The following is a 15,261-nucleotide window of genomic DNA, read 5'->3' on the forward strand; positions in this document are numbered from 1 at the left end:
AGTTGTTACAGTAAAAACTGTTAATGGTTATTTTAAAAGACCCGTAGTAAAAAGTTACCGTTGCCATTGCATCGGGAATGATCCACTGTTAATGCAATGGCAAGGGTGGGAGTTAATGTTGGATGTATATTTAATATTTGCATTTCTTTTTTTCTTTGCCTTATTTATTTGCTCTATTATTTATTTTTATGTTATGATTTACAATAATCTTGTTACTGGCAACATGCTTTATTTTACTATTAAGTTTGTGTGAATGGCAACAGTTGTCCATGTTTATGTTTCAGTAGAATAGCGTTCTTAGCCGCACTGCGCTGCAGGCAATTTTTCTCTTAAATCTTTTATGTTTTAGAACATCAATAAAGTTTTTATACAAACCTGATGCTTTTTAGTTCAAGGAAACTAAAGTCAATCAGCAATTTCGGTAACAATTTTTAATAACCGCTTCTTGAATTTCCTTAAAAGCATTATTTTCGACAGGGGAGCACATACTGAATGATTCTAAGTATTGGGTTATTTGAAAAGTCATGAAATGCTTTTCTATTTCTTCAAAGGTCCTTTGTCTATATAAAATGTAATATATAAAATGTAATGTTCAGTAAATAGTAAATTACTCTTTTGCTCGTTATTTTCAATAAGTTTTTGCTTCTTTTTAGCGAGCTTTGTAATTCCTCATTCACAAAAGAACCTAGCTTTATTGAGAAAAAGCTGAACAAGGAACTGATATACGGCCTCATCTGAATTGAGCGTTATACCACGGAAGTCATTTTGAAAAGAGCGAAACAAGTGACTATTTCGCCACTTTTCATTCGACCTCCAGTAAATTTTGTCAGAACCTGTGTATGGTGTCGCATTATCGTGATGTAATATAGCTCCAATGCGATTAATGTACTCAGGAAGTTTCTGGTAGATGGATTCGTTGAAACTTTCTAGTTGCGACAGCACACAGTAGAATTGATTTGTTGGCTCGTTAGTAGAAGCTTGGAAACAAGACCACACACAAGTTTGACCACTGACAAAAATTATTGGAAGTTTGGATGAAAAGTGTCGTCATGCGTATCATACTCGCCTGATCTTGTGCTCTCAGATTTTCACTTGTTTAATTCTCTTTAAAGCTTCTTTCGTGGTATAACGCTCAATGAAGATGAGGCCCTAAATCAGCACCTTTAACATCTTTTTGCTAATAAAGCTAAATTCTTTTGTGAATAAGGAATTATGAAGCTCGCTAAAAGAAAATGAAAACTATCTAACAAAAACCAGTAATATACTACTGACTGGTGATTGTTATTATACAAATAAAAGGACCTTTGAAGAACACAGAAAACATTAGCCATGACTTTTCATACAGTCCAATATTTTGTCAAAACACAGAATAGATTAGCGCTATCCATGGTTAAACAGATCATTTCGCTAAATTTATCAGGAAGAGAAACACACCAATGTAAAATTTAAAATTAGGAAAAAAGAGTAACCTTATATCGAAGAAAGACCAATCTAAGTTTTCATTAGCTTTACCGCCCACCAGCGGCCCGGCGGTAAATTCGCTGAACACTGAAGCTGGGTCCGGGTTCGATTCCCGGGCTACGGACTGGCTGCGCGAGTGTTTTCGTGGTTTTTCTCATGTGTAACCAACATACGAGACAGTTTCCCATACAGAATCCTCCACGAAGGCCTTAAGTAGATAGCCCTCGAGTGCTTTGCCACAGTTAAATAAACCAAACCAAACCCTTAGTTTTAAATTTCAGTAAAGATGATGCAGATGGTTACTTCCTTAATTATTCGCATGAATAGATGGTTACTTCCAAAAGTGAAATTTTTTCCTTGTTTGTTTTTTAAATGTACCTAGGAAACTCCAAGTCTTGTTGGTACTCCATTGAAATTATTATATAATTCTTGGAAAATTTAGCTTATTATTACATTAGAAATGCACGAATTTCAAACACTAATGGCACAATACTAATTGAACTGATAGTGTTGATTGTTAGAAACAAATTAGACAGATTTTTTACAATGTTCTAAAATACACTATCATAAAATACCCGAAAAACGCATAAATTCTGCGCATCTAATGTTTCATTCCTGCCTCTTTTTTCTTAAGAGTGTTCGGTGTATTCATATATACATTTCTTTATTTTGACATTTAACAAGACAAACATTTAAATAATAGCAGAATTTATTATTCGTAAATAACATTTTCAACTAACAGATTTTAATAAATTTGCAGTTTTTTAAATTTGTGTAAAACAATTAAGTATATTCTTGCCGCAGTTTCCTACCGGTTATTTTTTATTTTAATTTTATTAAATATTTTGCAATTTTTATCCATTTCATTTCCACATATGCACACAACTCTGCATCTATCTGTAATATTCTTAAACAAATTAATGCACACATAAATAGTACATTTATATGTACTTACATAATTCTTCGAGATATACAAAGATTCTTTACTATTTTTGGAGGAAATGTTTCAGTCATGAAGTTAAAATAATGCAGTATATCATTTTTACAATTTTTAATGTAAGATGAAGCATTTCTACTAAAATGAAATTTTTAATGACTTGAATATAAATCAGGGCTTGTAGTAACAGCTAATATTATACCATTTTAATTTAGTACGCTGAAACATATCTTTTCTAAACCAATTTATTAGTTTATAATGTAATAACCATTTATAATAACACCAAGCCCCTCAATATAGAAAGTGCCGAATTCTATTAATCTTGGTACTTTGCACAAATATGGTTGTTGAAATGTTATTACTTTAAAGTTTCGAAATTCCAAGTGAAATCATTTAAGGGGACTCATACACCTTAAAACTCATAAGATCTTCGAATATGGGACTGTTGCAAGAATTGGGATAACATATTTATTTTAAAAGATATTACTTCCAACTTTTTACAGCTGACTACATAATATAGCTGCTTTCTGAAATAGTTATCAGAAAGTTTCTGTTGCCACAAATATTTTTATAATTTAATCCGCCTTGTGACAAAATTTTTCGCCAAGTTTCCACCTTGCGCGCACAGTTTAAAACAGTCTGTTGCATAATTTAATTCCATATTTAATATATAGCTTTTATAACATTTGGAAACTACTGTGAACCTAAAATTCTAAGAATTTCGTGTATAATTTTTATTTTATTTGGAGTTGAGTTTATAAAATGTATTTTATTAAAAAATCTGTAATGTTTTCGTGCATAAATTTTATTAATACTAAAATATTCATCAAAATTTTGGTTTAGTTAGAAAATACTGCCCATATAAAAAATTCTGAAATTTCAAGTACGTACCATTAGCCATTTTTAAATTATCATGCGCGCAAAGTGGAAACATGACGAAATATTTTGTCACAAAGCGGATTAAATTACAAAAATATTTGTGGCAACTCAAACTATCTGTTTACTAGTTTCTAAAGAAGCTGTATTATGTAGTCAGCTGTAAAAGGTTGGAAGTAATTGCTTTTAAAATAAATAAAATATCCCAATTCTTGCAACAGTCACATATTCGAAGATAATAAGGGGTTTAAGGTGTATGAGCCCCTTTAATCAAACATTGATACTATTGTCATGGAATAAGAAAAATTTTATCGTCTGACAGATGTTGTTATTTTAATCTTACCCATATTTTTTAAATATTATAATATAATATTATTTTATTTCGTTTATTTACTATATAACTTTAAAAGAAAGAAAAACTCTGCAGCATTTCAAAATGCGATGATGAGGGAATTCATGGATAAATAGCATTTTCATATGGCGATCTGATGGTTAAATTTGGTTTCAAAATTAATTAATTTTGTTTGATGTAATTCTGAATAATTCATTTCTAATTAATTTTAGAAAACCATCTAGTACTTAAATTTGTCATCTTCATCTTTTGTTTTACAAATTGCATAAAGTTGTCGGTTTAGCAATACGGATCTAACCTACTAATTTAGCGAATGCTACCCCGTACCTGCTGCCTAGCATTAGGAATGCAAGAAGAAAATGAAATGTCACTTTTGTGTAATCGCATTAGGGAAATAATAATGATTAAATCATTAGCCACATTTATTATTCATATTTTGCCCAATCTGAACTTCCTGAAATGAAATAATTTAATTACACTCAAAGGAAAGAAAGCATTTATAGTACTTGTTACTTTAGGCAAGCTTGAGCTCATTTCTAGACTTCCGAATATTAAAATTCAGCTCATCTTAGCTGGCAGTGATGACGCTCGTCAAAGTTTTATACCTCTCCGTAGGTACACTGACCTGTCCCCTTTTCTGCCGTGTAATTGTTACGGCCATTTTGATCGTTACGACAACGCTAACACTAATGTATCTCATTTAGGTAGTGGACAGTACGCTGTCCAACATAAGCACAGTTACAGCTAATAGAGTGGGCAGATTGCCAAAGGTATCTATTATGCTATGGTAAAAGAGGGCAATGGTCGATTTATGTGGGATGTTCGTCATTAGATGAAGTCATTTAAATAGGGCATTGCTCTGCCGTCGACGTTGATCTCAAGTTTCAGAATGCCAGCTTATTGGTTTCGGAAATTGGATTATGTTAATTGGCGGGTATTGGAAAGAGAGCTCCCATCTGACCTGAAGAGAAATGATCACCAGTTTTAATCATTGATGCCATAAGCTTTACTTTGCAACTCTGAGTGCCTGAGATAAGGTCCAAATACCATTCAAATATCAAGAACATATAAGATACAAATTAATTTTCCGTACTCCCTGAGCAAAATTATCGTATTAGTCTTGATGGTTGTGTATACGAGAGCATGAGTGAAAAATATTAGACTGTATTTGAAAATAAAATAATAATCCAAATTTCTGCGTAGGTAACTGAATAACAGAAGATGTAATTTTAGGGTTTCTGAAAAAAATTTAAATCTTTGCCTTTTGTCCAGTTTCTTTTTATTTATTAAAATTTCTCTCACCTAGCTTTTGAATTTTTTTTTAAAGATAAAAATGTTTGTCCTGAAATATGAAATGTGCATACTAATTATTTTCTTAATTTTCACTTACAATCTTATGAAGAGTTAGCATAGTCATTGACTATACTGGTCATTCCATCGCCTAAACATGGCATTTTGCTGAAATTTTTTTTTTCCTGCAAAAATTTTCAAGTCAATAAAAAATTTCAGACTCCAGTTCTAATATCACTATAATACTTTTAAATACAGGTAAATTTGTAGAGCCATTAGGTTTATCGATACAGGAGACGTGAAAAATGTGCAATACATAATACTCTCGCCAAGATTCGAACTCCGGACTTTCTGATTACGCTTCGGATATTTTTCAGTTACTCCAGGAAGACATGCGAAAAGGCTCAAGAAAATACCGTATACATTAATTAAATATTGCACGGAAAATATAAAAAACTATGTCTGCAATTTGCGTAATTTAAAACGTATTCCTATTTTTTTTAAATTTATTTTGTTTGGGTAATATATATGTAAACTTTAAATTAAAAAAAAAAAACTGAAACAAATAACCAGGTGGTCTAAAGAGTACATACGTCTAGTGCTTTATTAAACTAGAACATTTCTTCCCAATGGCAGGCGCTTGCCTGTACCGGCATTAACCACTACTAAGGCCAGCTGTGGTGGCCATTTTATTGTGGAGACACGTAATAGGCGGCCACCGTTACGTCCTATAAAGGAACAGACAGTTTTACAACCAAGTCTTCTTCGCCATCCGAACATGGGTTTTCGGTATCTCAGTCAACTATACCGTCAACAAACCACTATACCGTCAAACCACTATACGCCATACAAATGTCACAAAATAAAAATTGGAATCTACATACCAAGCCATACATATCTTAAATACAAAGTCTACGCTATTTTAAATACAATCAATAATCTACATTATCTTAAATGCACAGTCATTCTTCTGCAGATTGCTCTAGTACATTTTTGTCATTCAGATATATCCATAAAAACTATGTATTTAAGTATTTATGACAAGATATCCATAAATTGGTATCATAGCAGGTTATACGCATAAATTATCAATAATTGAAATTTCTACATTTACTATGGACTGAGGTTCACGGAATTCGTAGGACAATACATTCCGTTTCTACAACGCTTTAGATGAGCCAAAAATATAAAGTTATTACAAAAATGTTATTTGGATAAAGCATCATTATGCTTAAAATGTGTTTACTTTATACTTATTAATTACAAAAGAAATTACATCATATTTGTAATTACTCGAAACAATATGTTCTTTTTATATAGTTCTGTGCATATAATAAGTACTAGTATATGTAAATGGTGCTCTAAAAGTTCAAATTTCATGCCACTATGCTCTAGATATGTTATCAGTAACGCAAGTTCAACAAGACAAGCGATTATAAAATGAAAATTTTAAATTAATATTTTAAATATTAAAGACTTATTTGAACAAATGCTGATGTTTATTACGTCGATAAACAAATGTTATATTTCGAGAATACTAAATAATTGAAGACGTATATTATTATACGTATACACATCTATATATAATAAAATTCTTAAATCAATTATTTAAGTATTAAACGTTTCTAAACCGATGCTAGTGATATATTTGCTCGATAAATAAATGATTTTCCCTAAACTCCCTTCCCCTTTTCCTGAACATATTAAATGACATTAGATTTTATATTTAACGTATATGTATAGCTTATACATGTATTAATATAAATAAACACAAAGCAGAAGTAAAGCCTCTCATTTTATTCAATAACTATAATATTTTTTCCGTTTATAAAATGCAGAATAATTCTGAAACCATGTCTTGACTTACTAGAATTCTTCATGGAAGGAAATCCAACGTATTTTCCATAAAAAACTACATAAATAGCATTTGAAGTGGATTTAATGTTCCATTAAATTGTTTTCCCCTCTAATAATTATTTATCGTTTTATTTAAACCCAACTTTATATCTCAAAATATTAAAGCAGAGACACTAGATATTTATTTAAATAAATATTAAAAAAATTCCTACTTTTAAAAATGGAGGCTCTTTGCTGTGAAAAGAATCTATTGTAAAAATAATGAGTATTAAACTGACACTCACGAAAGAACAGCAACCACCTCAACAGCTCATTTTCAATTTCATTTAACAAATCGATGTGCAGGTGGTTTTATTTTCCTCTAACACAATATCTTGTTATTCCGCAATTCCAGATATAGAAATCCTGAAACTCATTTTTTATCTTCTCAAATTCAAACTTCGAAAAACGAAAAAGAATAATTTTTTATTTTACTCCCGGTATTGGAAAAGCAATTATGTAGCACATGCATTACTTCCGTGAATAATTAGCTCCCATCTTCCTCTTTCTTAATACCGTTGTTTGTTCAAAACTTAGATTGGATTGATTGTCACTCTTGTGTGAATACAACATTTTTAGGCAGTGAAAATTCAGAGAGCAATTTTGCTTCCTTCCTTTTCAGGAAAAAAAAAAAAAAAAAAAAAAAAAAGCATTTCTTTCTGGAGACTTTGATGCAAAAATAAACGTAATCTCAACAAAAACAACAACTCATCTCAAAAATCGATATTTCCTTTTTAGAAAAATTCAATCGATTTCAATGCTGCATGATAAGCACATTAAGTAGTTTCGATTACGGTGATGTTTCATGTTTTTATTACTCTCCTTGAACATCTAATCTTTTACATCCCAAAAAAGTGCTGGCTTATCCGTTATTATTTACGGAGTCAAATACCCATTAATCTTCTTATATTCAAGCTGATACATAATATACAGGGCTTTGTTTCATTTGGTTTTCTTTGTACTGGGATTAACATTCTTTCACGCTTGCGATGCAGAAAATAGTAAGGATAAGTTCAGAAGAAAGGAAAATTAAGCCTCATAAAAAATTCGATATTTTATTCTTTACGAAAGGATTAAAAATTTCTTTACTTGCTATGCATCAAAGTTTCTACAAAATGTTAAAAATACCACATGTAGGCACAACACGTTATTACCTATCTTGGGAACAAAAACTTCTAATTTAACTCATGCGAATAATTAAGGAAAACACTGCTCATTTCAGTGCTTGATTATTGAACATTTAACAACTCCATACTGCAGTAGTTCTTCATAAAATAGATCTCATACTTTTAGGCTCATTTCTAACTAACCACTTCGAGATTTCCGAGAGAGATACTTTGAAATCAAGATGATGTTGCTCACTGCATTCTTGGAAACTCACCTGCTCCAAACTCTGACATAACTCTGACCAAAGCTGGTATGCAGTAAAAAGACAGTGGGACTGAAATAATGTTAATAGAGACAGCTGAATAATTGAAGAACTACCATTTTCGAAATGAGAAGCAGCAGATATATTTTCTAATAAAATACTTCGAGATCGCTATTGCTTATATTAAACGTATTGAACGATTTCAAGAAAAATTAGTAAATGAATTTTTAAATTATTTCCGTCAAAATTAACAGACTTTGTGAATTCCCTCAACCAGAATTAGATGAAAGATATCACAGCTTCCTAACTATAGCTTATTATACAAAATTCAGGATCACTAAGATTTTTGCAGTACGAAATCATAAAAAAAACTCTTGATGGGTCCTCCAAATTGCTAGCTGAATGCATTGACACAAAACAACAGCACACACGAGATTAGGAATCAGAAAAAAGATCATCACAAAAAAGATTAGGAATCAGACTAGTCGGGAAAATCATGATGTTGACAAGCTATTGTCCATTATATTTAAGTTCAGTCCCACATCGGGATACTTTTAACTAGGAAAATAATTAAAAATCAACGTTACGCTCGGTGGAAATTAAACTAAAGACTTTCCAATTGTCAAATGCAGGTGCTGGCCCCTACACCCCTCTGACATACTGGAGAAATACTTTATATCCTTACAATTATTCCAGGCTACAAAAAGGTTTTTTGAATGGTATATTAGTAAGCCTTGTGGGAATGTTAGCCCGGTAGTAAGATTATTGGTTTAAGGTTAGGTTAAATTATTTAAATAAGGATAAACACATGAAGGTTATCTGTTTAATACGAGGGATATTCTCTTCTTCCTCTGCGAGTTTTTTAAGAGAACTGCCACGGGGAAAACCACCATCACTAACCATGCGGGTAGCTATAGGATGCTTAGGATCAAACCCGAGCCGGACGCCCAGCATTCAACAGCCCTTAACATTCAGACTGTGGTAGATTCAATGCAAGTTCAACGTCCGTGTAAGGCTTTGGCTGTATGTACATTGCTCTCCCTTCTCCTTTTCATGATTGTAATATCGGCCACACATTGGTGCACAATGGTCGACGTTCTTGTCTATGAAAAAATTGAAATCTCAATGAATGCTAAAGATGCAAGTGTGTATTTATTGGCCCTGGTCTGATGGTGGGAATTCCATGTAGCAAATTTAAGACTAAACGTATAATTATATATCTTTAATATGCATATAAGTATAATGTACACTTATATGTATAAAAATACTTATATAGTAATGCATTGCGTACATGATTAAACAGAAATTATTAGAATTATTTAGAAACGTAACATAAATCAAAAGTAATCTAATTTAAAAATAGATAGATAGCTAACGCCAGTTCTTTTAACTAAAAATGTATCTCGGTTTGTATCACAAAGGGCAGTTTATTTAGACATAAATTAAATAAAATACATTAAACAAATAGTAAAGTACGTTAATAAAATACTAAAATAAGAATTAAAATACATTAAATAGATGTGCGATTTATAAACTATTCAATAGGTGCTGCAAGAAAAATTTGTAGACTTTTAAAATTTCTAAAAAAAATTTCAGAAAAGTTTCTCCAGGCTAAGGCTTATTTTGTATTCCATCTATAAAATAATCAGTGAAACTAACAAAAAATAGACAATTTTCTAAATTTTAAATATTCTACCTATTGAATAATTAATAATATAACAAATGAAATATTAATAATACTTTTAATTCAAGACCGGAGCTTACGAGTATGCTTTTAAATTTTAAACATTTAACTAAATGTTGAAATTTATTTTATCATACTATGCATACTAATTTTAGTAATGAACAATTGAAACTTTCGCGAGCATAGAGATAATTTTCTTCCATAAAAAAGAGACTCCTTTAAAAGAAAATGTTAATCTGCCACCGTCCTTCCGTCTGGCATTCGAATGCTTGAATTTTAACTTTCTACGCTTTGTTCACACACCCATTATTTAAACACTTATATATAAGGAACTCTTAAAACTACTGTAGTGAGAAAAGAAACGAAAAAATTTTTAAAGGAATTAAATTGTCCAATAAAGAAGCTGCTTGAATTTTTCTGAATTTTATTACTATCCACAGATTAATTAATAATGAAACAGATCGAGTATACCAATCATTTTGTTTAAGAAGATTATATTTTATAGTACTTAGAAACAATCTGCAGATTTTTATACAGTAAACACATAATCTATGCTTCCTACAGAAAAATAAGACTAAACATGCTTTCCCTTATGTGAAGAGTCAAGTGACTCCACGGCACACTAATTATTACAGAACCCATCACTTATGGAAATTTAGCAAAACTACAATCATTTGTAACTTCCCAAAGAGCAAAGTTTGCCTCAAGAGTATATAATTATATCAGCTACGCTACTCTGCGTGGGAAAATGGAAGGTTTCCTTAGCTATTTCCCATGTTGTAAGGTAGGCGGAAAATATATCAGACGGGTTTTTTGTTATGCGTTTCATAGCGTTGCTTTGAGAGAAGAAATATATGGCTTACATATTCATATATGGGTTAGTCGCAGATATATACTCTTTTGCATTGATTAGCTACGCACTGAATAGGAATTGTAAGCTCAATCGAATCATTTGTTGAGTTACAAACAGGACGACAGTAAAGTGCACAGGCGTAAGTTAGATGAACTATAGACGGTTTTGTAAATACTTACATTAGTGATTAAAACATTCTGAGAATTTTTTAATCACTAATGTAAGTAAAAATTCTCAGAATGTTTTAACCAAACCAAGCAATCTGAATGATTCAAAGCACAAAGAGCCTATAGTTAAAAATTTTCAGTGATCCGAACACTCGTATCATTTCCAAAAATTAAACATATGCATTATTACTTACGATTAAATGCAAAACTGTATTTGTAAACTGAAAATAATTTTCTTTCACAGAAACGTTAATTAAAAATACTAATGATTTTCTTTTGATTGTTAAATCTGAAAAGCTTAAAAACTGCAGCTCTCTGTATATTTCATATTGAGAAATGTCAGTAAATGAGAAAAACCAAGGTCTATGAGAACTGCTTGAATTTTTCTGAATTTTATTACTTTTATAAAAAATTTTTATAAAGTAATAAAATTAATAAGAAACCGAATTTTATTACTTTTTCTGAATTTTATTACTTTTTAATCTTTTATAAAATATTTCTTAGAATCCTTCCCACTATTTATTCTGTTATTTGTATAATGTATACAGCTGCCTATGTAATTTGAAGAACGGAATGAGTTATTAATGTCATTTGCGCAGCAAATTACAACGCAGCAAATCCTATGTAATGTGAGGAATCAAAATGTATGTGCATAATCTGTTAAATATAAACAAGTCTTTCTATACGCTCTTTCCTCATAGAATTATCAAATAAATATCCAAATTTTATATCGATAAAATTTAGTAGCAGAGATAATATTTCAGCTATAAAAATTACAATCATTATATATTTGTTATATTTGAATATTTATTCATTATTTTAACACTTATGAATTTTGTATACATGTAAATAATGTTAGTGAAATTATATATAAACTGTAGTACTTCTTGCATAATGTGACATTTAAATGCTTAATGTGACATTTAAATGCTTTAAGGCGTGAAGCATCGCCAGAGAAACAAGGTTACATGGTAAGGACATTTAAAATTAAGGTACAGGATGGCGATGGTTTGCGGAACTAATTTTTGTCTTCAAAGTTGGAGAAAAATCGCCAAAAGTCGCCAAAAGTAGACGCATTTTGATCTGACTTTTCTGTAAACTATATAAGACCAGACAGACTATCAATATTCGGTCTCTAGTTCAGAGTATTGCCTTGTGTTTAACGCTCTTAGTTTGAAGTGATACTTACTGATTGCGCTTTGTCATAATGAGAAGAGCTCTACGAATACTTTTATGTGAAAAGTTCCATAACTGTAAGTGTTTTAGGAATAAATAAAAATAAATTTCATCAAGCTATCGTAGTTCTGCTTGCACTTAATCCACTGCGAACCAGTATGGTTGTTACTCAAAACTGTACCATTAAAAAGAATTCTTCCCAATAAAAATTACACAAATAGAATTTATCACTGTTTTGTTTTTTACAGAAATATGAAAGCATTATTCCTCTTTCACACTGACAGTTAGATTATATTTTATAAAAATATTAATGATTTATAAATATTTTAATTAATAATCATTAATATAAAAGTATTCATGATTCATTAATAGTTTAATTAATAATCATTAATATAAAATTATTCATGATTTATTAATATTTTTTTTTTATAAATTAGAGTTTTTTGGCATTCACGGGAAATATCATTATCGAGAAATCCATCAATTATTTTCTACCTTTTTTTTTTAAGAAAAGAATAAAAAACTATGTTATAATCATTTATCTAGCGATATCTGTACTAAAATTTCCTATTATTGTTTTCAGAAGTGTTGAAGAAAACTTAACTGTTCTTTTTTATACTGACAATTAATATTAATTTAAGTGTATTGTAAAGACGCATCACGGGTCAGAATTTGATAAGTACAGCGATGTCAGCCGAATCTCTTTTCGTGATACTCAGGTATACGAATAAATTTAGAGAGAACTTTACCTTGGTAAAACGCGATGTCAAATGACATTAGTAGGACTCCTATATACTCTCCGTATTAATTCTCTGTGTTATTCCTATTTATCCTACGGACCAGATATTTAGTTATTTTTTCCCTATTTTAAAGGCCATTTCTAATTCCTAACAATTAAAAGCCAAATATATAGACCTAAGATAATTTTTCCAAATTTGATCTTGAATTTAAAAATATTATTGTTTATTTGTGCGTAAAACCAGGTAAAAACATTATACTTGCTCTAAAAAATCATGTAATTCCTAATTAAACATATGTATATTTTTTTATTTAAACGCGTTAAAATATTTTCTAGGATCTACTGATCGGATTGTTTGATACTAAATTCACTTTTATTCGTATGTTTGTACGAACCGATATACAACATTTCATGATTGTTATTAAATGAAATGAAATTTTTTAATCAAAACAACATAACATTATTAACAAATATTATCCATTGAAAGGAATTATTTTAAGAGAATTAATAGTTAATTCTTTTATTTTCTTTCAACGAAAACATTCTTATGTTTGCATAAAAAAGGAATATTATTGTTTCCGTTTTAAATGTATGATAATGACTTAATTTATACGAATGAAAGATTAAAATTATCGGCATATAACAAGAGCGTAACGAAATACACATAATATAGCAAGAGTGAATGTTATATAGTTGCGCTGCAACTAAAAATATCGAACTACTTCAATAGGTATTAATTTGCTTCATATTTGATAATATTTGTATTAGCATTGAAGTAAATGCAGTAATTAAATGACAAACAATAGCCGATATGCAAAATTCACAACACCAGAGGCGTGAGAAATGCAAAATTAACAAATTCACTTGGATTATTCTCAGAGTGGCAGTGATCCTACCTGTATAAGAATTTGTCAGCTAGAAATCCATTAACCGATGCAGGTTACTAGTTAATATCACAAACAAATTGTCTTTTTAAATTTAACTCTAGCTGGATTATAATTTGCAAGTGGGTTTATTTCGTTGAATCAGAAAGCAGCTATTTTCGGAAAACATTTTGACGTAATAAATACCTGCATTTGCCATGCACCATGGAGTACTTAGAATGTATACATTATGATTTGTCTTAAAGAAAAATATTTATTATACACAGCCATGCGAATTAACAATGTTTTGCAATACACAAGCTTATCACGAGATCTGCATATAATATTCAAACAGTTAATTTATTCAAAACGCATCAAAGTAATACACTTTAAATTGTACAATAAAAAATTAAAGATCAAATTTGGGGAAATTTAAAATGATCAACAAAGAAATAAAACTGCATTGATATTAACTTCTAAAAGGCAGTTTTAAACTCTTTTTGACGTTTAACATTCCATGGGGAACATTTATATTTTGAAATTTTCATATATATATATATATATATATATATATATATATATATATATATATATATTCCTATATATTACAAATTAAAATTATGCATTATGTACGAACGGTTAAAGAATGCTTACGCTTTCAATTAATAATCTTCAAGCATCTGCACTATAGTTAATAAAATAAAATATGAAGAAATATTTTAACAGCGCGTCAACGGGAATAGCATTACTTTTTACTTGTAAAGAAAAGAGCGCTTCCTTATAAGCAGTAACTTTGATATAACAGAAGGCTAAATTGCATATAAATTACGCTCTATAGCATGCTAGGGCAAAAACGTTGCATGCGATTTAAAATGTACTTACAGTTTTGTCACCTAAGTTGTTTACAACGCAATGCAAGTAGACGGTTTGCCCAAGTTGTGTCGTCACGTTCTTCGGATAGGTATTGTCGAAGGAAGGACTCACGTGACTCACGAATGTCCAATAGTCGCTGACCCTCGAAGGAGGCGCGAAATTTTTCAGCTTCTCTGTGGAGAGAGTTCTTCTGCTCTGCATCAAAACCATGTGAGACCAGGGATCATTTGAAGATGCAGCTGAAAGTTCACAAGAAAATAATATGAATAACATAAAAATGTATATTTGAAAAAGATTTGGTTGTGTAAATATATTAAACTGACTTCGAATGGACTTCGAGACAATCACATTTAGATGAAATTAAACAAATTCCCTAATTTACTAAATTAGGATTTTAATTTAAGAAAGTATAAAAGTAAGTAATCAAGCTCAATAAAAAATTATACGCTATTAATTAAATAAAGAAAGCAATCATTGTAAGAGGAAACTAAAAGCGATAGAAAAATCATGTAATAACAAAAATTTATATGTTTATTATTTTGCTTGCATTTCCTTATTAGTTTGATTCTTCTCAAAGAATATAATTACTATCTTTATTGCATTTCCCATTATGTACTTCACTTATCTTAAAAATAATAAAATAAACATTAAAATAACGTCAACAAAATATATATTTTTTAATTTATATATATATATACTCGTATATATATATGTGACGTTCATAC

General features: G+C 30.1%; 1 protein-coding gene across 2 annotated transcripts in view; it reads right to left on the reverse strand.

Moving 5' to 3' along the window:
• Positions 1 to 14,772, reverse strand: part of LOC118182690 (zwei Ig domain protein zig-8-like) — a 428,387-nt gene extending 413,615 nt beyond the window's left edge. For both annotated transcript variants that reach the window (XM_085818891.1, XM_085818890.1), the window contains exon 1: positions 14,546 to 14,772. In XM_085818891.1, coding sequence (XP_085675017.1) covers positions 14,546 to 14,746 — 201 coding nt within the window. In that variant the 5' untranslated portion in view covers positions 14,747 to 14,772. The remainder of the gene's footprint in view (positions 1 to 14,545) is intronic.
• Positions 14,773 to 15,261: the final 489 nt, after the last annotated feature.

The sequence above is a fragment of the Stegodyphus dumicola genome, chromosome 6 (genome assembly GCF_044657685.1).
Source record: "Stegodyphus dumicola isolate Sdum_Otavi_A_Nest chromosome 6, ASM4465768v1".
In the NCBI taxonomy this organism is placed as follows: Eukaryota; Metazoa; Arthropoda; class Arachnida; order Araneae; family Eresidae; genus Stegodyphus; species Stegodyphus dumicola.